The sequence below is a fragment of the Lepidochelys olivacea genome (assembly GCF_965140295.1).
Source record: "Lepidochelys olivacea isolate rLepOli2 genome assembly, chromosome: 10".
Taxonomy (NCBI): Eukaryota; Metazoa; Chordata; order Testudines; family Cheloniidae; genus Lepidochelys; species Lepidochelys olivacea.
The window spans coordinates 54,108,173-54,134,427 of NC_140420.1; the positions used below are offsets into that span (position 1 = coordinate 54,108,173).

Below are 26,255 nucleotides of genomic sequence, written 5' to 3' on the forward strand. Positions count from 1 at the left end.
GAGATGTTCTCTTGAACAAGTTTTAAAATATTCCTCTAATTGAAGTTTTATGCCCACATAAAAGAAGGAAAAACATGCATAGATTCCCATTGGGTTCTGACAGCTGCATCTCTTTCAGATTTGTCAGACACCAAATAGAAGCCCTGAAATCTCAGCTGAAACCAAGTACAAATCCAGAGCTATGTTTTTGAAATTCACAAACTTTTGTGCATTCCTGATTTAGGTACCTACAGACTCTACTGAGTGTATGCAAGTTGGGCGTGCACGCGCACACAGAGCTGAGTGTAACCCCCATCTTGTGCAAGGGCGTCAGGATAGCTGTGGTTATAAGCTGGACCCTGAATAGTAAGACTTGAAGCTCTGATTAAAAATATGCCAAAGTTCTGAGATCATGATGACGATCTTCAGAATTTTTATCCAGATGTTGATTCCCTTCACTCATTTCCCTCCCTTTCCCAGCCCACAAATATGCTAAAGATACCAGTTAAGAGATGGGATTGTATTGGTGCCAAAGGTAGAGTGGCCTGTGGAAACCATGGAAACTAAGAGAACAGACCTTCCAATGCAACTGTGAAAACAAATGAGTCAGTGTTAAGAGAGCAGGAAACAGCCCATGAATCGATGCATCCTGTCTGATGATTCAGGGCTCCACCTGCCCAGGGCTCTCTAGGGATAGTCTCTTGTAGATTTCCTTGGAGACATCTTATATTGCTAAATTAGAGTTCCTCCTAAGGTGGAATTGCTGTGTCCTGTGGCTTACAGCAGAGGTCCTCAAACTTCTGTTAATAGTATGGATTTCTGTTTTAAAGGGTGTGTCTCATGATCCCGCCTCCCTTCCCATTCATGAAAAATCAAACACTGTTTGGACCCTCTTTCTCTTGGGACCCAGCATCCCTCCCCCAGGAGCTGCTAAATCTTCCCTTTCCAGATGTGTTATAGGAGTTATCCAAGGCTGCCTAGGACCTTGCCTGTGTATGTCCTTGCACAGAGCTCTGCTCATTGTAACCCTATAGGGAATCCGTTCGCCAACAGTCGTTTGGGATTGTGCTGCCATGTTCTAATTTTAATTTGGAACATTTTTCTGGTTGTAAGTGTGAGATTTAATAATGAGCAGCTTGGCAAGTGTTTGCTTCCTTCTGTTTCCCTTTGGGTTCACTTCTAGCGGTGGCACAGAATGGCAGGAAGGATCCCCTGCTTGATATGTGGAAATTATGCTGCTGCTAGCAGATCTTACTACTGTCTCCCTACAATTTCATCGCTGCAGTTAGAAATAAGGATGTAGACAGAGTAATTTCCAGCCCTTCCATTAGCATTTTATCCCAAACCAGGGCTGTACTAATCTACCTTTGGCTCAAGTGAATGAACACTTGTCCTGTTCTCCTAAAGTATCTGTGACGAACAGCTAGCTGGAGACCTCTCAGACTCTGTAAACTCACTTAAACTGGCACCTACAGTGTGCATAACATAGTTTTTGCTGGAAAAGAGACTTTCTGGCTTCACACCATTCTCATGATCAGCTAAAAGCTCTGTTTTCCTGAGCCCAACTGGTCAGGAAATGCCAGTAGCATTGAATGAAGCTCCCTGAGCCAAGAGATCACTTACTATAAGCAGCGTAGAACATTATTGATACTTCTCTCTACATCCGGTTAGGGAGTTTCACTTATGATAGAATTAGTCCTCAGCACTTCATATACCTAGCCATGGTACTTGCAACCACTTATTCTGGTGATGACGGCATGTGCAGGTTTATGGTATCATTGCACTGGCTCACTGGTTTGAAGCCCTGCGGTAAAATGGCTGGAAGATGTTTAGATGCACACTCTTTGAGAGAAGAGCTACAAAATGAAACGTTAATGCATTTAACTCTTGTCCCCATAGGAGTGTTGAGGTGCACTTCATGTGTTAGTGTTACCCTGACTTCGTGCCTGGTTTGTTGCTTCCACCACTGAAGCAGAAATTTGTTTAAAGGAAATGAAGGGCATGTGTACATGGTGCAGCAAAGTAAACTGGAGGGGTGTTTTCTAGCTGCCCTGTGTTAACACCTGCTGGTGTGCTCTAATAGATGCTCGTTTGTGTCAGTATAATCCTGTTTGGAACTGGATTCCCGTCAACACAAACTAGGTGCCTTTTAGAGTGCACCAGCAGTGTCTACATGGGTAATTAGAGCATTCTGCAAATCACACCCTTCTAGTGCACTTTGCCAGTGCCCTGTAGACAAGCCCAAAGTTGAAAAGCTGAGGGAAGAGGAAAGAAATGAACAGTCCCCAACTCATTTGAATTAAACTGTGTGTGTGTTTGTTTTTTGTTTGTTTGTTTTCCCTAATCCCATTGCATTGGTTTATATGCTTTTTAACCTTTACACTGAAGTGCAAAGATTAGACTTCACACAAAGTTAATTGGAATCGATCATGCTCATCTGGAATGGATTAGCTAAACTGTAGCTCCCTGAATTGACCACATCCTAGGAAATGGACACATCTGCCTCTCTTTATTATTCTCTCTAGCAGTGAGTGACAGTGAGGGTTGGTGCAGATTGGTGATACTTTTCTTTTAAAGGGGTGAAAGAAACTCTGCTTGCCTCATTTTTCCTCTCTAGATTTCACTGAAAGACCCTGTCTTCCATTTCCTTATCCACTCTCCAGGAAAAGCAGTAACAATCTTGGAGATTCACAACCACTGAAGGCAGAATTGTCTGGAGGTCAAAAATGAGCTTTAATCATTTTCTCCTTTTATTTTTTTAAAGGAACTTTCTGCAGCACTGAAGTCAGCTCTCTCAGGTCACCTGGAGGCAGTGATTTTGGGCCTGTTGAAGACACCGGCTCAGTATGATGCTTCTGAACTGAAAGGTGCCATGAAGGTAAATGAGAATTGAAACTGAAGTTGCTCCAAGTAAGTCTGTCATCCTTTAGAATTGCTACCTAAGGCCATGATTTTAAAAAATGGCCACGTATTTTTAAGTGCTACAGTTTTCAGATGTCCAACATAAGGCACCCAAAATCAGTATCCACTAGTTAAATTCTTGGGCCAGGTGAGATTTTTCATTTAAATGTTTGTCACTTACTTTTTAAAAATAACTTTTGAAGAATGAACATGAAGCTAAGGACATAACTGATCGGCTGCTTTGAATAGGCACCTGTACAAGAGCATTTGGAAAGCAAACTACTTTCCTGATTGCATTTCTGCATACTTTTTAAAAAAAAGTGTTTTCAATATTAAAACAAAATAGAGAAGTTGTTAGCTAGAGCCAAAAACTCCTGTGATAGAACATAAATCATTTCCAATTACGGGGTCACATCACTGATTGTGAGAGGGTGTCTCATATCTAGTCCTTTCCCTCCATAAAATCTGAACACAAGGAGGTGCTTAAGTCCAATTTCCCCAGGAGCCTCTGAAAGGATGGCTTTGAAAACTGACTCGAACTTTGTGCACATGCAAAAAAACTGTGAACACCTACCAGTGCCAGGATTTGCTTTTAAAATCCTACAAGAAAACTCATGTTTTGGCTTTCATATTTCTAAATGTCACTTAAATTTTTGTATGCAATGTAGTTGTACCGAGGATATTAGAGAGACAAGGTGAGTGAGATAATGTCTTTTATTGGACAATTTCTGTTGGTGAAAGAGACAAGCTTTCGAGCTACACAGAGCTCTTCTTCAGGTCTGGGAAAGGAACTCCTAGCATCACAGCAAAATGCAAGGTGGTGCAGATTCATAGAATATCAGGGTTGGAAGGGACCTCAGGAGGTCATCTAGTCCAACCCCTTGCTCAAAGCGGGACCAATCCCCAACTAAATCATCCCAGCCAGGGCTCTGTCAAGCCTGACCTTAAAAACCTCTAAAGAAGGAGATTCCACCACCTCCCTAGGTAACCCATTCCAGTGCTTCACCACCCTCCTAGTGAAAAAGTTTTTCCTAATATCCAACCTAAACCTCCCCCACTGCAACTTGAGACCATTACTCCTTGTTCTATCATCTGGTATCACTGAGAACAGTCTAGATCCATCCTCTTTGGAACCCCCTTTCAGGTAGTTGAAAGCAGCGATCAAATCCCGCCGCATTCTTCTCTTCTGCAGACTAAATAATCCCAGTTCCCTCAGCCTCTCCTCATAAGTCATGTGCTCCAGCCCCCTAATCATTTTTGTTAGGCATAAGTAGTTAGAATCTATTGTAAGGGACCATTCAAGGTAGCGTGGCCCCTTACCTTGCTGGGAGTTCCTTTCCTAGACCTGAAGAAGAGCTTTGTGTGGCTTCAAAGCTTGTCTCTCTCACCAGCAGAAGTTGTTCCAGCAAAAGATATTACCTCACCTACCTTCTCACTTAAATTTTTGATATTCTTGGTTAGGTAAATTTTTGGGTTTTTAAAATTGTTTTTCACTAATATAAATTGTTCACACAAATACTTTTTTAAAATTAAAGTTGGCAGCAACAGACTGAACTAGTTAACAGACATCCTAGCTCAGAGAAAAATTTCAGGTACAGGTAATAACAAAACCATTTAATAAATTGTAGTCAAAAAGTTGGTTCTTTTGGACAATCAAATGCTGCCCTCTGCTGGTTGAAACAGATACGGTCTGTATTTTATTCCTCATCATGACGCTTGTTTTTCATTCTGTCTTTAATATGTCTGTAATTATGGATAGTCACTGTCCCCGTACTGTATTTGTAGTCAGAAGACCAGGCTGCAAAGGTCTCACTAGAACCACTGCCTCTGGCATTGTGTAGTTGTTATACTTTCACTTGGTGACCGAGTACTTGTGTCCTCTTCATAAGCTCATTTGTCCGCCTCTTCCACTGATCCGAAGCCTGACATCCTGAGTCTGCTGTTAGAGTTTTCAGCGATGGTTGTTAAATGCTGCCCGTTCATGATTGGACTTTAGTTTGGCTTGACTCATTAGTTTCTTTTGTTTGAAGCTTGCTTAATAAGCTACATCCAAGGAGAATCTTAGATGAGAAAAGAAGAAATCCCTACAAAAAAATTATTTGTAAAAAATCATTATCATGTTCATTGAAAAATATTTATGGGGAAGTCAAATACATAAAATCCCCCATAATGACTAGCACAGAGAGAAATTACTGCAAAAGAAGAGAGGGTGAGAGCAATTTTTGGTATTAATCCTCATATTGGACCAAAAATCACTCAGCTATTTCTGCATTGGGGTCTTGGAGACTCCTAGTATGTCAAAATTGGGGGAAAAACACATGGGATGCAATTAAAACAGACATGGTTGTAACCAGTGAACGATGAACAAGTTAAAACTCTCCTAGATTCAGCAGCACACTGTAGAGTTCTTGTGGTGGAGTGACTAACTGTCCCCTTGATCAAACACGTTCTAGAATAAGCCACATACTGTACAGGTGTCAGAGTCTAACTGACTCCATGTTTAGATATTAAAAATAGATCGCAACAGCAACAATATAAAAACTGAAAACACATTAAAGAGGCATTACTGGCCGAATACTTTGAACAAATAGGTGACATGTACAGAACATACAAAGTTTTTACACTTTGCACATTTTTGATGTGCTTTTTTGCCTCGTTCTCTGGAACAGATGCAAGTGTCATGCTGTCTGGAGTGGCTCATGACCGTGAGTGCCTATCTCAGGGCAGATGACCCAAACTGCTGGTGTGTGCTATAATTAGATTTCACCAAGCCAGTAGCAAATGTGAGGTTTTTTTTTAGTGACTTCTGCTTTTCTATAGCCAAAAAACCCCAAAACAAAACAAGTAGGATGCTAACACCAGTGTGGAAAGCTTGATCTGATCCTACTTTGAGAATACTTAATGTATAAAGAGGCACTGGTTTGGCACGGAAATTTTTGTTTACATTTTGTATGCATTGGGGTCAGATATGCTCCGATACATTAAGAGAGTTATAAGCAGTCTTGGTCTAATAAACTCCTTTTGATATGTTTAGACTCGAATATATCACTATCTTGTAAACAAGGAGCATCAACAAATTACCATGCACAGGGCCAAATGTTCAATTCTGGCTTTAAATTAACCTTAAAAATGCAAGTGCAACTCTTTTTGTATGGATGAAATCCACGTTTGCCCATGTACATGCACAGATCAGGCAGAGAGGCCTCAAACTTACTTATTTGTGCTGGCACATGCAGGTTTTGGGGTGTTGTGTTTTTTTGTTTTGTTTTTTTTTTTACCCGTAAATAGGATGCAAGCAAAAATTAAGATGATTTGTTAAACTGGCTAAAGATTTGCATCACAAAGTCTCCTGGAGTTTCAGAATTAAGGGTACTTTTTCTAGAGATCTTGAGAGTTTGAAACAGGGGGGAAAAATCCTGTTCATATATATACAGCTTGTTTTATTCCAGAAAAAGATTACTGCTGAGAATTAGTTTGTGGTAACTACAGTATTGTATTCATTACAATTCCATTGCATGCCTCCTCCCCCCCCCCCCCCCCCCAGTATATCTGAAAGCAAAACAAAAATATAAGAAGTATTTTGTTATTAATCTCTACTCCTTCCCCAGACATTTATTAGAACAAACCTAATGAGGGGATTTTCCTGTTTCTATTATGTGTGAGCCTTTTTGTAAATTGTTTGCTATTAGATTCTTCTTTTTTTTTTTTCTTTCTTCCTACTATTATTAAAGAAGCACTTACAGAATGGTGGGTTTCTTCATAATTTACTCCATTTTTTAGATATAAAATAATGTTTTGACCTGTAGACAGATGACCTTTGACTCTTCTGTGTGGCTTAGGCTAGATCAGGAATTGGCAATCTTTGGCACACGGCCCATCAGGGAAATCCTTTGATGGGCCAGGATGGTTTGTTTACCTGCAGCGTCCGCAGGTTCGGCCGATTGCAGCTCCCACTGGCCATGGTTTGCTGTTCCAGGCCAATCGGGGCTGCAGGAAGTGGCGTGGGCCGAGGGATGTGCTGACTGCCGCTTTCTGCAGCCCCCACCAGTGGCTCTTCAGGAAACTAAGTAGTCATGGGATAACTGGGAAGGTCCTTTTACTGATCAGAAACTGGTTAAAAGATAAGAAATTAAGAGTAGAAATAAATTGTTAATTTTCACAATGGAGAGAGTTGACAGTCAGTGACAGGATACTGAGCTAAATGGACCATTGGTCTGATCCAGTTATGGCCATTCTTATGTTCTGGAGACTGTGCCCAGTACTACCAGATGACCTGGCAAAAATATGTCAAGTCCTACACGGACAAACAGCCCCAAAATGGTAGGCATAATAGGAAGCCTTCTGTCCAGTAACTGACTCTGACCATCTATGATGATGATTGGCTTAAGCACACAACTTGAATGACTCCTCCATAGGATGTGCTTGGAAAAAAGCTTGATTGGGCTTTTTTTGGTTTTAATCTATTTTTGTTGTTGGACCTAGCTTGTGGGGGATGCTGCAACAGTTTCCCAATTTATAGGCATCATGGATAGATTTAAAAAGCTGTCTTGGGTAGTCACACTGAAGTCCTCCGGTAGTATTTGCCAGATCAGGCCTTTAGGTTTCATTTTGTAGCATTCTTCCTGGTAGTAAGTTTTCAGGATCAGGCCCTAAGGTGACATTTTAATACAGAAAAGCTGTATGGACATTTTGTGGAAGGCATTTTCCACCATTTTACTTTTATCATAAAGCAGAATTGAGTATTGTTCCTACCCTATATAAGAAAAGTAACCTACATAACTTCAATCTTGCTGATGACATGCTTTTCCTTGATAAAGTCAGGAATTTTGGAGGTGGGGTTTTTGGCATAACAAATACCTGAGATTTAATGAGGCATTGAAAAACCCTGCCAGCAAAAGAAATGGGCTCATAAAATAGCTCTGGCTCTCTTTTTGATAATAAAAATTTTGAAATAAACAATTGACCAGTAGCCTGAGGGTAAGAGCATATTGATTGAACTACACTGTTTTGGAGCATCTGAACTCCCATAGAGTTTAATTATCAGCTGACACCTTTTCATATGGGTTAGTAATTTTCTTATTATATTAACACCAATCATTGATTTCTGTTTTAAACAGTTGTAATTCAACATAGTTCAAAGTAGCGCTGCTACATTTTGTTTTTACTATAGCTCTAAAGAAAGGCAAGTAATATAGAAACCTGATTATTACATCTTGACTTTGATCACAAAAGCAGGCTTTGAAATACATATTTTATCATGTCCTTTCAACACATCCAGCTTGTTCAAAATGTATGTATTAATCTGAATATTTAGTCTAGCATGCTAAAGACACTTTTATTCCTTAGTATTAACATGGGTAATAATACTGCCAACTCCCTGTATGTTTTGGGCTACAGTATTGATTTCTGCTCTTGTAAAATAGCTAAAGAATATACAGGAGGCATAACATTCTCCGTGGGTACAAAATACTAGTCTCAATTTTTGATTTAAACAAAGCTAAGTAGAGGTGAGACTTTTTATGTGGCTTATTATCTCACTGTTAAAAGGTATTTTCACCAGAAACCAACAATTCCTCTTGAAAATTATAGTGTTCCTTACTTTAGGTCTGCTGATTCAGCAAAGCTCTTAAGCATGAGCTTAACTTTAAGCATGTGGGTAGTTCCATTAACTTCAAGTTAAGCATGTACTTAAGTGCTTTGCTAGATCAGGGGCATGAAATAAGAGATACTGTTGTTTTCAGTAGGACCTGTTGGTTTCTGATACAAATGCCTTTAACAGTGAAAGAATAAATCAAATAAAAATAGTGTCTGTCTTTCTTTTTAAATGGAAAATTAAATGGGGAGTATTCACATGCCTGAAGTCAAGAATGCACTTAAACGCTTTGCTGGATCAGTGGCATGGAAGGTGCCGCCCTCCGAGTACATATCACCCCAAGTCTTATATTTATAGTAGCTTTGCTACCTGACTGTCGGGGGTTGTCTTGTGTGCACGAGAGAGACCAGTTCAGCCCCTAATACGAAGGGGTCAGGTTTTGATCCAGTGCACTAAACTAACAGGTTGAAAAAAAAAATATAGTGCTAGCAACACCTTAACCTCATCTAGAAACTCAATGAGACAGTCAAATTGGTGTTGAAATACTCCTGGCTTGTGGTTTATCACTGATATTATTAACTGTATCTCAAGGTTATTAGAATAATATTTGGCACTTAAACACCTCTCATCCATGGCTTTTTAAAAGCCTTTTAAAAAAGTATGAATTAGCTTCATGACAGCCCTAGGAGGTTGATAACTAGTATTATTAGCCCCATTTTACAGATAGGCAAGCTGAGGAAAAAAGAAGCTAAGGCACTTTTCCCCAAGGTTGAACAGCCAGTCATTGGCAGAGCTGGAATAGCATCCTGGAACCCTAGCCTTCTGTACACTGGTTGCTAGACCAGAGATGGGCAAACTACGGCCCACGGGACTGTTCTGCTAGGCCCTGGCTGTCCCCTACAGCCTGAGCGCGCCGTGCCACCAGCGCTCTGGCCCACTGCTCTTGCCAGGCAGCATGGCGGCATGGCTGGCTCCGGCATGGTAAGGGGGCAGGGAGTGAGGGGATCTCAGGGCAGCAGTCAGGGGACAGGGAGCAGGGGGTGGTTGGATGGGTCCCAACCGAAATATTGAGTAGAAGTCATTTTCACACTGTGTTCAGTGCTGTGCCACTAACCTAGTAGCAAACTAGTTAATGAGAAGAAAGAGGCTGAGCCATCAGCAGTAGGGTCAATACCACGGGCAAAAATACCAGCAGCTACAATTTTTACATCTGCCTGGGGATGGGAATGTTCTCAAAGATTGAGTGGGAGAAAGGAGTACTACCAAAGTGTGTACCAAACGTTTCAGAACCATTCTAGCAGTCTGCTCATTTTTAGTGTCAAATGAAAACCTTACCTGTGTTTCAGGGTTTAGGGACTGTTGAAGACACTCTCATTGAGATCATCTGCTCCAGGACAAACCAGGAGCTTTGTGAAATTAACAAAGTCTACAAGGAAAGTAAGTATGTGTTCGTGTTTTCAACACAGTGAACTTAGGCCCTTCCGTTTTCTCCTTTTGTATGAGTGACGGGAAAGTTTGGAAAACTTTTAACCATTGGCTTTCCTAGGGATCTCATTATCCCTAGTGTTTTGGTCAAATACAACAGGCAAAGGTATTTATGTTGGCATAACTGATGAAGTTTTCAGTGTAATTGAACGTGACCTAGACAAACTGCCTACTATAAATACTGTATCTAACACCTTATGATTTATGGACCCATACATACTGTTTGGATACTGGAGGAGTTCTAGGGTGAAATACTGGTGCCGTTGATGTCAGTGGAGCTCAGGATTTCACCCACTGCCTTCCCTTTCTAATAACCAAATATGCACAAATTAAGGTGCCATCGTGGCTAGCTGGAATTATGCCTTCCAAAGGTTGTTTTCACTTAACCCTTTTGCCTTGAAATTAACTTGAGTCCCAGAAGCATTTTCCATGGAGGAAGAAATTTGGGTCTCAAGGTTTGGTGCCTTGGAATCAACTGCAGGCCTTGTAGTAAACTAGTATCCACCAGTCATTTCTCTTTTGTGAAAACAGCCACAATAGTCCATTTTCTACTTTTATTGTAAGGAAGACAGAGTCAGAGTAAGTGAGAGCAAAATCCTACTCGTAGATTCTGTCCATGTGGAGCAGCTGAATTTGGAATCTATTAAAGAAGCCTTTTTATTATCTTAATTGATAGAGCTGCCAAAAAAAGGCATACAAAGAAATCTGGATAAGACTTGATAAAAGCATGGATTCTCTCTCCCCCCACCCCGTGCAAACTTTGCTTAAGGATATTATCCATTCCTAGCTGCATTTCTCAGTTGATGGTAACTGGATTTAAGTGATTTGAATGTGAGTTCAGTATCAAACAGTATTGCTTAAGATTTCTTATGACCCTTTCATGTTTCAAGTTGCATTCATCACAAACAGTAACAAAGGTGTCCAGCGTTTTCATGGGTAGCAAGAAGTGTTTTCTTTGGCGTTAATTGGAGAAAATTGTCATATATTTGTTCTTTGATAGCTGCAAACAATTCTATAAAGTAGCAGTGGCTGAATCAATAAAGTATTAACAAAGACCGCTGTGTGTTAATGGCATAAGATGAAAATAATATTATAGTGATGAATTGGATGAAACCATGTAGATGGTCAAATGGAAGGATCCAGGGATAGATGCCTATAGAATTTCAGAGGGAAAGTAGCAGCCTTGTAGCAATGAAGAAAATTGCTACCATAATAAGAAATAAAATGCTTTAGTGCCAGGCCAGAAACACAGACAGCACTCCTTTATTTAAGCATATATATTTAAACTGGTTATTTTGCACAAAATTGTCTCTTAGCTGCAAGCAGTCTAAAAAATCGATGATTGGTGATCTGAATCTGCTGTAATAAAACACTCACTCAAGAGCCTAGGTGTGGTGTGGTTGTGTTTAAATAATAAGTGCTGGCAAAACAAGCCTGGATGGCAGAGCCTTGCCTACACTAGGGATCCTACCAGTGCCACCCTTGGTACAACCTGGGGTTGCTGTGTTTCAATAGACTTGCCAGTTGTTCGTATATGACTTCCCAATACAGTATCTAAAGTAACTTGCAGCTATCATCCCTCCAGTTGACTGGGTCAGCAGTAAATAGAAAAGTATTTGCTGTATTCTAGTGTACAAGACAGAACTGGAAAAGGACATTGTGTCTGACACCTCTGGTGACTTCCGCAAGCTGCTGGTTTGCCTGGCAAGGGTAAGATTCTGAGGCGGTATACGTTTTTCTCTGTCTAGTTTTCCTTATTCTGTCATGTTTCTCAGTCCACTTGCCAGCTGTGGAAGGCCACGTACATTGATTGTGACTAGTTGTAGCAGAAATGCATCCATCCATCTGACTGATAGCAAGTTTGGATTCATGTGCATCGTCACTGCATAGCTGACAATTTGAAAGAACATGATGCAGATGCTGAATGACAATGCAATTTGACGAGAAAGTAACTAACATAACAGACCTTTGTAATGGAGATGGAACGTGTTGTAATGCTAATTTGTCAAATGTTGGCTAACATGAACTAAGAGGAAAAAAATGTAGATAGCAGCTTACACTATTTCAATTTGGATACGTCTGCTAAATGTTTGTTCTTGTTTGAAGGGTAAAAGGTTTGAGGACACTTGTGTGATTGATTATGAGCTGATTGACATAGATGCGAGGGTAAGTGCTGGTGATCAGTGGTAAGTTAACTCCCCAAAGTGTACTATGTCTTAAAATAAATCTTGGAAAACTCTGAATAGACCATATCAAAATGTTGCTTACTTTTTCACATAAAGAGAGTGTGCATGTTCCTATTCCCTAGCATGTTATGGACATAATATTGATTTCAGTGTGTGCCACTTATGATCGTGAGAGCTCAGCCATTTCCATGTTGGGGCTCCCTTTCCCACCGACACCCATACACAGCTGTCTTACTGCTTCCATGGACACCTGGACAAAAAAAGAGACTTCCTAGTAGAGTTTCATAATAGGGCAGTGGTCCTCTGCTGAGATTCAAAAATGATGATGCCCAGATGATTCCAAGAGAGAGTCTGGAGAAATCTATCTTTTAATGAATTACATTTATTGACAGTTTTGTGTAAATGTCCCGTTCACCTGTCACCATTAAACCCAGGACCTGTTTGTTCTCTGAGACGTCAAGAGTAACTTCACTGATGTGAATGGAATTATAGTAATGTAAAACCTGTGTGAGTTGAGAATCAGGTCTGTAAGTCCATTCCTTCTGTATGCATCCCCCTTAGTGGTTAGGTTAAGTATGTGTCTACACTTTACATTCCCCTCTGATATGGTTCTAGTAGGACTTGTTTTCTGAGGTATCCTATAGCTTTGCAGTGGCTCTTTCATTTTACCCCTGGCTAAAATAACACTTTACATTCTAACCACAGGACCTCTGTGATGCTGGTGAGAAGAGGAAGGGAATTGATGTTGCTAAGTGGATCAATATTATGACTGAAAGGAGCATTCCCCACCTCCAGAAAGGTACTGTTCTAAGAAAAAAAAATTCCATAGGAGTTAGAAGGAGATGGTCATTGCTTGGCTGCAATAATGATTAAATCAAGCGCAAGAACCCAGGAAACAGGACGATGTTTGTGAAAAGTTTATGTGCTGAGCCATGACTATTTGAAAAGAAATACATTTGTATCTCTAGAGTAAATACATCTCCCTGTTTGAACATGCATACACACCCAGCAGCAGATCTTAAAAGCTACATTTTCAAAATTGGTCTCTAAATTCACTCCTGCAAAGGCCTACATTTAGGCATACAATTGCCGTATGTAAACATCACACATGTAAAGCTTATGTCAGTGGATCCCAGGAGTGGCCTCTGGTGTTTACATAATCACCACCCAGGAAACTCCTTTGAGAGGTTCTTTTATTTTTGAGAGCCTAAATTCCACAGTGCGAAGTAGATGCAGATTGGATCAATATCTATCTGATGGACGGTCTGTCACAGTGATTTTTCATATATCCTAGTGAGAAAACCAAGCTAATATATAGTAACATTTTCCCAAATCATTGATTAATTAAGAACTTCCTGAAATATAGCCATTCATTCACGGATATGAAAATGAGGTAGCATAGTATCTAGATATTGGTGGTCAAACGTCTTAATGTCCCCTGGCCCCACTCTAGTTGCACTGTGCAGTTTTTTGTGCACACAGTCTTTCTGACCCCCTGAATTTGTCTGTACAACTCAGGTACACATCTGTTCTTTTTAATTGTTTTCTTCCTTATTATAGTGTTCGAGAGGTACAAGAGCTACAGCCCTTGTGATATGTTGGAGAACATCAAGAAGGAGCTCAAGGGAGACCTGGAAGTTGCCTTCCTTAATCTTGGTAGGTAAACCATCGTTAAGGTTATTAGGAATGGCTTTCAGTGAAACATTTCCAGTGCTCTTGCAATCTACTTGCTGAGATGAGGCAGAGCCCAGTTGTTTAAAGTGGATGATCTGCTGTTAGTTCATCTCCAGTTTATAATCTTCAGTGGAGACTGAATTGTTCCTTCGGCTCTTTGTAAAAAAGGGGGTATTGCAGCTCCAATCTGATGCATTAAATATTTGCTTAGGGTTTGTTCTTTGGAAACCTGGAGGGTTGAAAAAGACTGGAGAGGGTGGGTGGCTGGAAGGGGGGGGCAGGGCGGTATGGGGGTGAAGCCAGTCTGTGGGTTTTGGAGACTTGAAAATGGAGGTTGATTTGGGACTGTATTCTGTGAAATGGACAGGGATGTGTGGTTTGTGGAATGAGATTGAGGTGGTGGCATTTTGGTGGAGGGAAGTTATAGCAGTGGGATATTTTTTTCAGATACACTGAGTTGATAGAAATTTATGGTAGAGGCAGGCTCTTGTTCAAAACTAGAAATGAAGAAAAGCCAGAACCATGAAGAGGAAGTCTATTTAGGTGTCATCTGCATTAACATTTTCAGAAAGGATGTGACCAGAATGTGTTAGACAAGTAGAATATGGGTCTAAGACTGAATCCTGGGGGGACACCAGGGTGAGACGTGATAGCAGTTTGAGGAGAAAAAAATACTTTATTTGATTTTAGGGCGCTGGGTTTACATTGAAAACCTTCCTTGGTACAGTTACTTAAATATATTAACTTCTAGGTAACACATGTTTCAAATACAGATCATTTGTCTCTGGGGTTTTTGTTGGTTGGTTTGGTTTTTTGGGAGTGGGAAGCCATATCTTCTTGAAAACCCTCTCCTAGTTCAACTATCAGATCTATAAAGGAGGAGTCTAAGCCATTTTAGTTTGCAGATCTGAGTGTGTGCAGTATGTTTAACCAATAATATGTTCTTCACTTTGCAGTCCAGTGTATACAGAACAAGCAGTTGTATTTTGCTGACCGATTGTATGACTCCATGAAGGTAGGGTGGACTAAAGAAGTCCTTGTTTCTTAGTACTGAATGTTTTGCTCCTCTTCATAGTCTAAATACATTTTAATCTTTAGTTTCCATTACATCTATGATTGTTTAAATGGCACTGGAATACCTACGGATGGCATCATGGCTGGCCTTCTTCAAAAGAATGCTTTAAAAATTGTATGCATAGAAAAATTAATCTAATGTATCTTGTCCATTCAAGTCAGCAGATGTATTCAGTGCAAAAAATAATAGACTAATGGCACCTGCTTGCAAAAGCAGAACAGAGAGAATTCTAACGGTAAGAACCCGCAACACATGTTGTTTCAAATCTGCTATTGTCATCAAAGTGTAGAGCAGTGGTGAACATCAGTTAGTTTTTCCACACCCGTCTCTCATGTGCATGTTTTCCCTTAGGCCAGGAAAGTATACCTTGATGAAATATTAGTGTTCACTTTTTCCAGAATAAACTTAGTCTGGAGTTTCTGGGTTAAGCAGCAATTAATATAGAGGAAAGTGACAAAAGCTAGAGTTACTTAGATAAGCTGGAAGTACAGATGAACAGATAGAACAAAGCTTGATACTCAAATGAAGTGCAAACTATATCCCAAGCTGACTCCCATTGAAGTGAATGAGAAATGTGTCTGGCCCATAGGTAGGTAGGCGTCAAAAGAGACACCATGCACAGAGTACATAGCAAGAGAAAGTGAGCATAGGAATGGAGTAATGAAACGTTGGAAAGTGCATGACTTCAGCCTAGCAGTTACCAGAATTCTGGGATGTAAAAATGCAGGTAGTGAACACAAGTCACAAGAAATTGTTTTAGAGCACCATTACATGTTAGATCACCTTTGTGTCCTGGTTCAGTCACCATACTGTAGAAAAGGTCTCCAAGGAAGAAACAAGATTGTTTAAAAGAAGAGGAAGATTATTTTATGTAAGAAGGCTATAAAAACTCTGCTATCTAGAGAGAGAGTTGTTAAGCAAGTATGAGTGAAACTTTCCAGATGCCAAAGAAATTTGTGACGAGCCTCTTTGAACTGATGGTTAAACCTTAGGACTCTCAGACCCATGTGCTTTAAATTGGTTTAATGGAACACTGTCAAATGGTTAGGATTCAGACTGACTCAGCTATAACTTAAAATTGTTATAATCTTTGGGGGTCTTTGGAGGCTAAATATTTTTTAAAATTTCTGCACTGAAATACCATCACAGTCATCATTTTGGGGTGGTGACATTGAAGTAGAGTGTTTCTGCAGGTTCTAGAGTAACCGTTGATTAGCCTTCACTGAACAAAGAAACTGTGAATTAAACTCTCACACCCACACCCCAGAAATAAAACCCTACTAAAACAAAGCGCTAAATTACATGCACTATTCTCCCTGTGGGGAGAGAATGAGAGACCACATGGGACAAATGTTAGCCTTATGGTATAATGCATTATTGGAAAATGCTTAGATAAGATGAGGGTGGTGTAAGAAACTGTATAGACTAGAATGAATAGAGAGCAAAGCCAGTACCCTGCTACAGTGCAAGTTACTGCTGCAGCCCTTGGGGTCCCAATGCTGGTGTCTAAAGATATAAAATGTACTGCTTCTGCTGTAATGGAAAATGCACAATAATATATTGGCCAAATGGAGGACAGTATTGTTTGGAAAATAAGCTTGCTCCTCAGGTTTTCAGGAGGGCGTTGTGAATGCAGAAAGAAGTAATTGATTGTGACCTTTTCCTGCAGCAATGTACAGTTCATCAGTAGATTCTCTCCCTCCTCACAAGACACTGGTTCTCTTGTTTTTTCACTTCACAATACAACAGCTCTCAATGTAAATCTGCTTTTAGGGCAAAGGAACCCGTGATAAGATCCTGATCAGGATTATGGTCTCCCGCTCAGAGGTTGATATGCTGAAAATTAAGAGTGAATTCAAGAGGAAATATGGAAAATCCCTCTATTATTTCATCCAGGTAAATCACAAGGCTCCTTGTTATAATCAGTGTATGGGATTTTCAGAAGCACTTGGCATTGGTCTAATTGCAGCCGCTGAAGTCAATGGGAATTTATCACTGGCCTCAGTGGGAGCAGTAGATCAATGCCAAGCACTTCTGAAAATCCCACCCTTAGCTTTTAGTTGCTGCCTTGAGAGTCTAGCCAGCAAAATTTATATTCAGATTTTAGGCTGCATATAGTGACTGTGCACCAGTCTGTGGGAAAATGTCCACATCCCTGGGGAAAAGGTGGATCTTCCCAGAAAGCCAAACAGAAGGAAAAAAATAACCACAGATCAGCTTGCTCTGGAGCTGTCCAAGGAAAAAGAGGTTGTGTAAATGCCTGCCTGATTCCAGGCTGTGCTGTCTGTGGAAGTTACCGTAGCCCTAGAGCTAGAGTAACCGCTGTCTGTGGCCCCTGAGGAGTGGGGGAAGATAAGTCTCAATCCATTTTTTTCCTCCATAAATATTAGATGGAGAACCGGGGACTTTGTTTCCCTGGTTACAGGTTCACAGCAGCAGCGGCTTGTGCCTCTGATCACCAGATATGTTATGGACACACACACGCAAGTCACCATGTAGGAGTCTCAACTTCCTTCCCCAACCCAATATTTGTATGAGTGGTGCCTGGCAATGGGGTGAATTGAAATCAAAATCCTGAGTCCAGCAGGCCCATTCTCTTACCTCAGCGGAATTCTGAAACAAGAGGTCAGTTCTGGGTGAGGTGGCTCCTTCTGAGATGACTTCTGCTATGCACCAACCACCCATGCCACTCCTGCATTATTAGTGCACTCTCCCACAGCATTCTCTGAGACTCTGGCCCTAGGGAAGGGTTAGTCCTGGTGGCAGCATAAAGCTGAAATAAGTATGTGGCTGCTGGTTTCCAAAAGGGGAAGTACCCCCTCAGAGTAGGCAGTGGCAGTCCCAGCTGTAGAGCTGCCATGGAGACAGTTTGGGGCCAGGTAGTCCTTTACATCTTGTTCAGTTTCCACTACAGGGTGGGCAGAGATGTGGCTGACTACATCTTATGTTCTTGGTTCATATACAGGGGGAGTTTCCCTGTCCCTCTTTACTGGCAGAGAGAGCAAACATCTTTCATTTACACTGAGTTTCCTAATAAAAGGCCATATCTTTATATTGGGGAGTGACATACAATGTATTCCATTAGGGACTAGATGGATATTAAACTAGTTCACACAAGAATTATAACTTCCCATAGCAATGGGAGCATTGTCTGCTAGAACTCTCAGGTCACCATTATATGTCAGCCCAACAATAGGGCCCAAAATATCATTTGGCTGCCCCAGCTCTGTAATAGACTTACTGGGTTGTCTCAAGCAAGTTGCTTACTTTTTCTGTGCCTCTGCTCCCCAGGGAGATAGAGGGTGGGAGAAAAGGAGGTATTGCTATTCATCTGGTCTATTTAGACTGTAAGAGTGTTAGGACAGGAACTGATTCTTACTCCACATATGCATAGTAAAGATCAGTTCCTGTCCTAAAGCTCTTACAGTCCATTAGATTCTATGGGCTTGTCTACACTTAAAATGCTATGGTGGCTCAGCTGTGCCACTGTAGTGCTTCAGAGTAGACACTGCTAGCTCTGACAGGATGGATTCCACCATTGCTTTAGTTAATCCACCTCCCTGAGAGGCGGTAGCTAAACTGGTGGAAGAATTCTTCCATGGACCTAGCACGGTCTCATAAGGAATTAGGTTGGCTTAACTGTGCTGCTGAGGGACATGGATTTTTCACGACCCTGACTGACCTGACTGTTAAAATGACCTAATTTTCTAATGTAAACCAGGCCCCTTTCGTGAATTCTGCATTGTTTACTTATTGATTGTATTCCAAATGAGATCAGGGCTCTATCCAGTATTCAGGAAAAGGGAAGAGCTGTGCAATTCAAAATGTTTTGTGTTTTGCTTAATTGAACCAAATTGGAGAGTGGGTGGGCAGATGAGGGTTTAATAAAGAAGCCTTTCCACCATGAGATTACTGATTCAAATCTACCCTAGAGAAGAGGTAATAGATGGTAGCTAATAGATGGTAACCATAGGACAGAATTGAATCGTGTCCCTTTGCTCTCTGCCCTTAGGTTGTTCATTTTATACCAGAGTTCCCCTTACTGGTCCCACTTTTATCATGGTACATGCCAAACACTATAGAAAACTTCAGCTTACAAATAAACTCCTACTTGAACTTTGTCCTGCAAGTCCAGAGTACAGTGCAGTCACACTAGGACTTCATGTAACCTTCATTTCTTCATAAAGTTTCCGTTTCATTTTTCTTCCCTCATTTTGTAGCAAGATACAAAGGGCGACTACCAGAGGGCGCTGCTGAACCTGTGTGGAGGAGAGGATTGAAAACGGTGACCAAACAAATCCATGTCCACAGATGTGCTTTTCTGCTCTTCATCTTCCTGTAATCCTCAACTTGCCTAGCTAACCTGAATTTACCTCTGTATTTGCAAGACTGATGGTATTGTTTGCTTTCTTGTACTTCTCTAGATGACAGTGCATTGCTTGGCTTTACCAAAGTTCTTATAAGCAAAAGGCCAGAGAAATGACCATTCCAAGGATAAAGAATTGAAATGTGTTTGTGAAAGACTCTGCCTTCTTCTTATAATGTTTCTATTAAAATACAAATAAAACTGAATTTTTACTTTAAGAAAACAGGTCTTTCTCTTGGGTGTCTTGTTTCATAGCATAGGTTGGTGTGTAAACATCCATTGTTCGTTGCCTTCTTTATTCTCTCTGTGGAATCTTCTCCATGTTACCCTGGATGAGCAATATTGCTAGATCAGAGGCAGTTTGAGATCCAACATCTTGTGGTGATGTTGATCTAAAAACAGGAGTTTTATACTGTGAATTTGAGGGGAGTAGGAGGGCTCTGGTAAACATTTCAGAGCAGGATCCAACAATCTGCAGAGAGTCAGACCATGCAGGAATGAAAACTGAGGTTTTTTTCATTTGGTTTCAAATGCCCCTCTTGAGCTGGGAGCATTCAGTGAATGTCTAATCTTGGCACTTTTCTTTTTCTCTTTAACACGTCCATGTCTAATTCTAAAGGGGAGCATGCCCTATTTTTCAGATTATTCTTAATTCATTTAGGGGGAAAAACTGTCCCATACTGGATTGCTGGCAGAGCTACAATCAGTGTTTAATTTCCTTGGTATTCTTGATCTGGAGGCTCTTTCTGGCCTTCCTTCTGGTCCCCTTTGACACACCTCAAGTGGTAAAATTAAATCCAGTCATGTAAACTGCAGAGTGAGTAGGCATCAGAGACCAAATCATGTTAGTCTATAAATTTTATCAAACCTGGCTTGTAATTAATTAATAGCTAACTTTCTTCTATTTCCTCTCTGTTTTCATAAATGTTTGTAACTCACTTCTCCCATCCAGCATGCTCTGCTTTATTTCAGTTCTAATATTTTCCAGACTGTCAATGTTGAAACCCAATTGTCAATAAGTGCAATGGGTTTCCAGTCCTGAGGGAGATTCTGGGCCAGATTTTTCCAAACAGGGAGCAAGGACTACTTGTGTCAGGATCAGGCCCTTTCTACGCCTCTCATTTAGCTCTGACCCCAACCTCAGATGGTTACATTGGTGCCCTAACTCCAGAAAAGCATAGCAAAACATTTGGCAGGATGCACAATTGTAATTCGAGAAGAGGGGTGTGTCATTGAGGGGGCCCTCTGGGATTTGGGTCACTGGCCGCCCTGCTCCTGACATCTGGGCTTTACCCCTTCCCCGAAGTGGGACCAAGCCCAGCTGAGTCATCAGCCCAGCCCAAGTGCTTGCAGCCTCTGCCCCAGGGACACAAGGGAAGTTCTGAGCAGCACAACTGGTGACGTGCAGTATGTGGAAGGTTGCTGCGCAGTCGCGTGGTTTGCAGGGAATGCTGTGCAAAGTAAGGGGGCCAAAACACAGCCCCCCAGCACCTTGAATATGACAGACGTGAGCTAATGCCTAAAAGGATCTGAGGCTCTGGCCCACCCTCCCACTTACCATTGGAAAGGGGCTATTTCCATCTTCCCAATGAGAGGCACAGCACTCTTTCAGCCTTGGAAAGGCCCATGATAGCAGATTTTAAAAACAAACACTTTGGGGTCAGAAAAGCTATTTTCTAGCACTGTTTAAGGTTTTCATGACCCGCTTTGGGCCTCATTTTATCCCTCTCTCTGCAGGACATGATTCCTTGCTTTGGATGCTTCTCTTCCTACCAGCTGGAGCCTTTGTCCTTTATATCCAGTATAACTACATCTATGTTTGGGAGCAGTACCACTGTAACTATATCGGTAAAAAATCACAGCCCTTACCCATCCTGTTTTACAGCTACAAAAGCAATGGGCTCCAACCCGGCAATGATGCACTGGGCCCCTTGTGGCCACAGGGAGCTCTAAAGGGAGGGGAACGCTGGTATGTATTTCCATGCAGGTTCGGGGTTTAACCCTGTATGCTCTTTGGATGCTGTTGTATATAATTACACGCTGCTCAGCAGAGGGGGCCCAAGCCGTGTGTGTGTGTGTGTGCGCAGTGCAATATAAATATTAGGAACCTAACTTCCTCCCTCAGCAGCTGTGTCCCTCAGATGTTACGTGACCTGTAGCCTTATTGCAAAGACTGTTCTACCCCCTGGAGATAATTTAAGATTTTTTTCTTTTTAAATCAACCTTTCTGAAAGGCAACGATGCGCCACAAACAGCAGCCCAGTTCATATTGCTGTTAAAGCATGAAGTAATTTTTCTTGCTGACCTACAGTTGGCTTTACACAGAGCTGAAGATTTGGTGTGGAAACACTGTCTGCAACTGCCAAAATTCAGCTGCAATCTCTCTATCTGCATGCACAAATGTAATTTTTTTTTTTCAGGACCACCTCCAATTTAGTGCTTGATGGAACAGTGCCATTGACACCTGTTTACAAAAACACCTTTCATTCTGATTTGTATATTAAAACTACTTGCTGAGACAGCAAATCACTAACTTAATATAATTAGATAAGTCAGCTCTATAAACTTTTGCTTTCTCAAATGTGGTCCTATAAAAGAAATCAGATGGCAGACATTTTTCCAGTCAATGGAATGAGCAACTAGAATTTGATGGCTAACATGTTCTGCTTCACTGCTAGAGGATATTCAAAATTCCCCTCTCTGGAATTTCCATTTAAGTGGTTAATGAGAAGCAAAATTAAATAAACCTATGTGATTTAGAAGGCCAGTGTCATTTTGACTGAACATAGAGCAGAAATAAAAGCAGTCGTGAAAATGAGACCCCCATTTCAAAAAGGCCAAGAACCGACTGCCCCAAGCATCTTTAGTTTAATGCAGGTTTTCTTTTCCTAAAGCACCTTTCTCAATGTTTGGGGGGGGGGGAGTCCAAGCACAGTCAGACTTTACATCTTTTAGGATAAAAAATATACTTTATACTTTAAAAATATAATTTAATTAAATATATACAAATATTTTAGCTTCCTTTTAAGTGCAGGTATGTTTGAGTACAAACCTAAAATGTTTGTTTTGAATCATGCTGTTCATACTTTCACAACAATTCCTTGGTGAGACTCCAACATTGGTGACAAATTTGCAAAATCTGGCCCTCATCCTACGTCTGATCCATGCAATGCAGAGTGGGTCTCTGCCCAAAATGGATTTACTGCAAGATTAGGCCTCTGTGGGATTTGGGAGTTAGTGTTGTGGACTGGGCAATGCTGAAATACTTCACTAAAAATTTCACTCTCTTCAAGGCCAGTATCTAAAATGCATGAATAAGTGGAATTGCAATTTTTTAAACAGTATAGTTTCGAGCCCTATTTTACTAAAATGGCCACTACAACATTTGCCATCCACTATGCTTGGAAGAGACATTTAAAATATATCCTTGCAAATCTGTGCCGTCCCAAGCATAGGACAGGCCTGGTTTTCATTGCCTGCAGAAGTTAGTCAGCAATGCATGCACGCTGTAGTTCTCCTCCCAATGGTACACAAAGGCCATGGAGAATCCAAAACACTAGCTTAGCAACTAATAATTATTTCCATTTCAACAACACTGTCTGAGGAGCCCAAACTGCAGCACAACGAGGTAACACCTTCTGCGTGCTGTTAGACTTTTGATGAATGGGGAAACTGAGGCCCTCCAGGAGCAAGTAGGTTAACAGAGATAAGGAAATCTCTAGTGCTCTTCATTCTGTCCTGTACCTTTATCTGAAGGCCATCCACCCCTCTAGCTAGTCACAGACTTTACCAGACCATCATGCTATAATAGCTGAGCACTTAACAGTCTTCAGTGTGTTTATCCTCACAGTAAGGTAGGAAAGTGCTAGTTTCCCCATTTTATTGAAGGGGAACTGAGGCACGGACCAGCTAAGTGATTTGCCCAAGGTCACACAGGAAGTCTGTAGAGGAATAGAAAACTGAACCTGGCTTTCTGAAGTCCTAGGTTAGGGCCTTAACTGGGGGGGACTAGCCTTTCCAATTAAAATACCAGTTTCCCTAAAACCCCAGAGGTGAACCACGCTGCCCCTCCTCCAGCCAAATTAGAGGGCAGATGAATGGATTTGAAAGGTAGGGTAGGAAAAACAAGTGTATTGTAACTATGATACAATGTATTATGTCGCAATGATCATATTTGCCTCAAGAGTCTTGCGTTATGTGCTTTGTCCACAAAGCCAGACCCAAAGCTCATGAATGAAATCGATGAGTACCAAATCTACGACTAGTCACCAACCAACCTACAAGTCCCATGGAATAGGAGGGGTTACAAACTGAAACGTGGTAGGGTTCCTCAGAGAGCGAGCCACATGGGCAGAGCTCTGGGAGTGTATAAAAGCCTTTGCAGGCAGGAAGTAGCCTGTTCCATTGTCTTAAAATATTCCCCTCGCTCTTAAAGCTGAGGTAAACATATGATGTCCTACTCTCAGCACATCATGGCCTCAAGAGCTTGTTACACAACAGAATGCTTTTTGACTATAAAATCTTTGGGGCAGAGGTGTCATCTTATGGGCTTGTACAGGGCCAAGCACAGCAGTGTGCAAGTTCTGCCAGGCCTCTGGGTGTGACTAATATGCTTAACAGTAATAATGATGTTGACATATAGCTGTGTAGTCAACATGACTCTAGAGCAGTGGTTCCCAAACTTTACCAAACTGCGAACCCCTTTCACGAAAATATCAAATCTCGTGAAACCCCCTCCTAAAAATGACTATTTCCAGGGATTTTCTCCCTTACTTGAGGATAAATTATAGAAACAGCAGTCTGGGAAATAATTTGTTTTTTTTAATGACACATTTATTACATACTATTTATCATGACATTATTAATTTTATTACATTATGAAAACAGAAACTCTTCCAAGATTTCACTTTTGTAGCTCTTATCACTTCGATTAAGCTGCCTACATGTTTTATCAAGGAGTACCAGACGTGAAACAGCATGAAGGTATTTAAGAAGCCAACGCAATTAAAGAGTTCCTCCCACAACCATCTGGGTCCTGAGCAGTCCAGGCAAACAATGCACAACTACAACAAAGCTTAAACTTGTTCTGCCAGGAAGTCATGGTCATGGGTCTCGGGCTGCCGGCCTCTGCGCCTGGGGTCCCTATGGATGGCTCTGTCCGCCATTACAGAATTTTTTTCTAAGAACCCCCCCAATACATTTCACAAACCCTCAAGGGTTCATGAACCCCAGTTTGGGAACCACTGCTCTTGAGGCACAGGCGGGGCCAGACTAAATCATTGCACATTGCTGATATAGCCCTTCCTTAATATGGGCAGTTGTTCTTAAATCCCTACAATGGTTGTCTAGGTAAAGACCCTGCTCTATAAATAAAATTCAAACACATTGGTTGAAATCCTAGCAAAACTCCCATTGACATCGATGGGGCCAGGATTTATCCATGATGGCAGTTTTTTTTCTAGCTGTGTTTCTTTCACAGATAAACAGGCCAATTTTCAAAGGTATTTAGTCACCTGGAGATGCAGCTAGGCACCCAATGAGATTTATCTGTATCGTTAGGTGCTTAAGTACCTTTGAAAATCTGGCCATCAGCCCCCTACTCTTTCAAGCTGCTGCTCAAGTGACTATACGCTTGTCTACACTGCCCCACAATTGGGCCTCCAGGGGTGTGAATAGCAGGGCCTGGCAAAGTGCTGAGCTGTAACTCCCCCATGTGGACATTGCAGGCATGAACTAAAAGGTTCCTTGTTTGCTTTAGCATAGTTCTCATCAAACAGGATTCCATTAATATGGAGTAGGACCCTTTCAGTTCACACCGGCAGTGTCCACCCAGGGATGATACAGCAAGGCACTGTCGTGTGGACTGCTGTTCCCACCCCTGTAGTCCCAATCGCAGGGCAGTGTAGACAAGCCATTAGTCGCTTGAGTAAAGGGTTGAATGAGGGCAGGGCAGACATAGGCTAATACTCCTTTCTCAGGTGAGGCATTTGAGTGAAGTCAGCACTCCTACAGGTAGACAGAGTGGCATAACACAGGAGCTTGATGGCCCAATCAGGCACTCAGGGCAAATCGGGAAACTATATAAAAGAGCTACCTGGGAGAAGGTATAGGCTGGAGTCATTAGCGGCTGTTTGCTAGAGGAAGGCTTGAAAGATCAACATGTTAGGTTTTCTGCTTAGATTATCTCATATTATCGTGAGAAATATGGGTTAGTTGGTAACAGTACAGTCTTAGGGGCTAGTCTAGCTCCCCTATATTCAATAGGCATTCTGTCTTTGATTTCAGCATTCTACTGCAATGGCCCACTGTAGTTCATCTCCACTTTCTCTCGTGAGGTACCCAGTGCTGAGGCCTTACTCAGGGTGCCGTTAGGTTAAGCATGCTAAAATACTTGCACGTTTTTAATTGGCACCTGTCATAAATATAAAGGGAAGGGTAAAACCTTTAAAGCCCTCCTGGCCAGAGGAAAAACCCTTTCACCTCTAAAGAAGCTAAGATAACCTCGCTGGCACCTGACCAAAATGACCAATGAGGAGACAAGATACTTTCAAAGCTGGAGCGGGGTGGGGGAACAAAGGGTCCTCTCTGTCTGTGTGATGCTTTTGCTGGGACCAGCGCAGGAATGCAGGTCAGAACTTCTGTAAAGAGTTAATAAGCAATCTAGTTAGATATGTGTTAGATTCTGTTTTGTTTAAATGGCTGATAAAAATAAGCTGTGCTGAATGGGATGTATATTCCTGTTTTTGTGTCTTTTTGTAACTTAAGGTTTTGCCTAGAGGGATTCTCTATGTTTTGAATCTGATTACCCTGTAAGGTATTCACCATCCTGATTTTACAGAGATGATTCTTTCACTTTTTTCTTCAGTTAAAATTCTTCTTAAAAGAACCTGATTGCTTTTTCATTGTTCTTAAGATACAAGGGTTTGGGTCTGTGTTCACCTGTGCAAATTAATGAGGACTTTTATCAAGCCTTCCCCAGGAAAGGGGGTATAGGGC

At 41.3% G+C, this 26,255-nt stretch overlaps 1 protein-coding gene across 2 annotated transcripts in view; it reads left to right on the top strand.

Moving 5' to 3' along the window:
- LOC311527138 (annexin A2) overlaps positions 1-19,482 on the top strand; it is a 123,493-nt gene extending 104,011 nt beyond the window's left edge. For both annotated transcript variants that reach the window (XM_084640798.1, XM_084640797.1), the window contains 9 exons: positions 2,744-2,857; positions 9,820-9,910; positions 11,589-11,668; positions 12,065-12,124; positions 12,850-12,943; positions 13,705-13,800; positions 14,775-14,833; positions 16,667-16,789; positions 19,114-19,482. In XM_084640798.1, coding sequence (XP_084496924.1) covers positions 2,744-2,857; positions 9,820-9,910; positions 11,589-11,668; positions 12,065-12,124; positions 12,850-12,943; positions 13,705-13,800; positions 14,775-14,833; positions 16,667-16,789; positions 19,114-19,173 — 777 coding nt within the window. In that variant the 3' untranslated portion in view covers positions 19,174-19,482. The remainder of the gene's footprint in view (positions 1-2,743; positions 2,858-9,819; positions 9,911-11,588; positions 11,669-12,064; positions 12,125-12,849; positions 12,944-13,704; positions 13,801-14,774; positions 14,834-16,666; positions 16,790-19,113) is intronic.
- Positions 19,483-26,255: the final 6,773 nt, after the last annotated feature.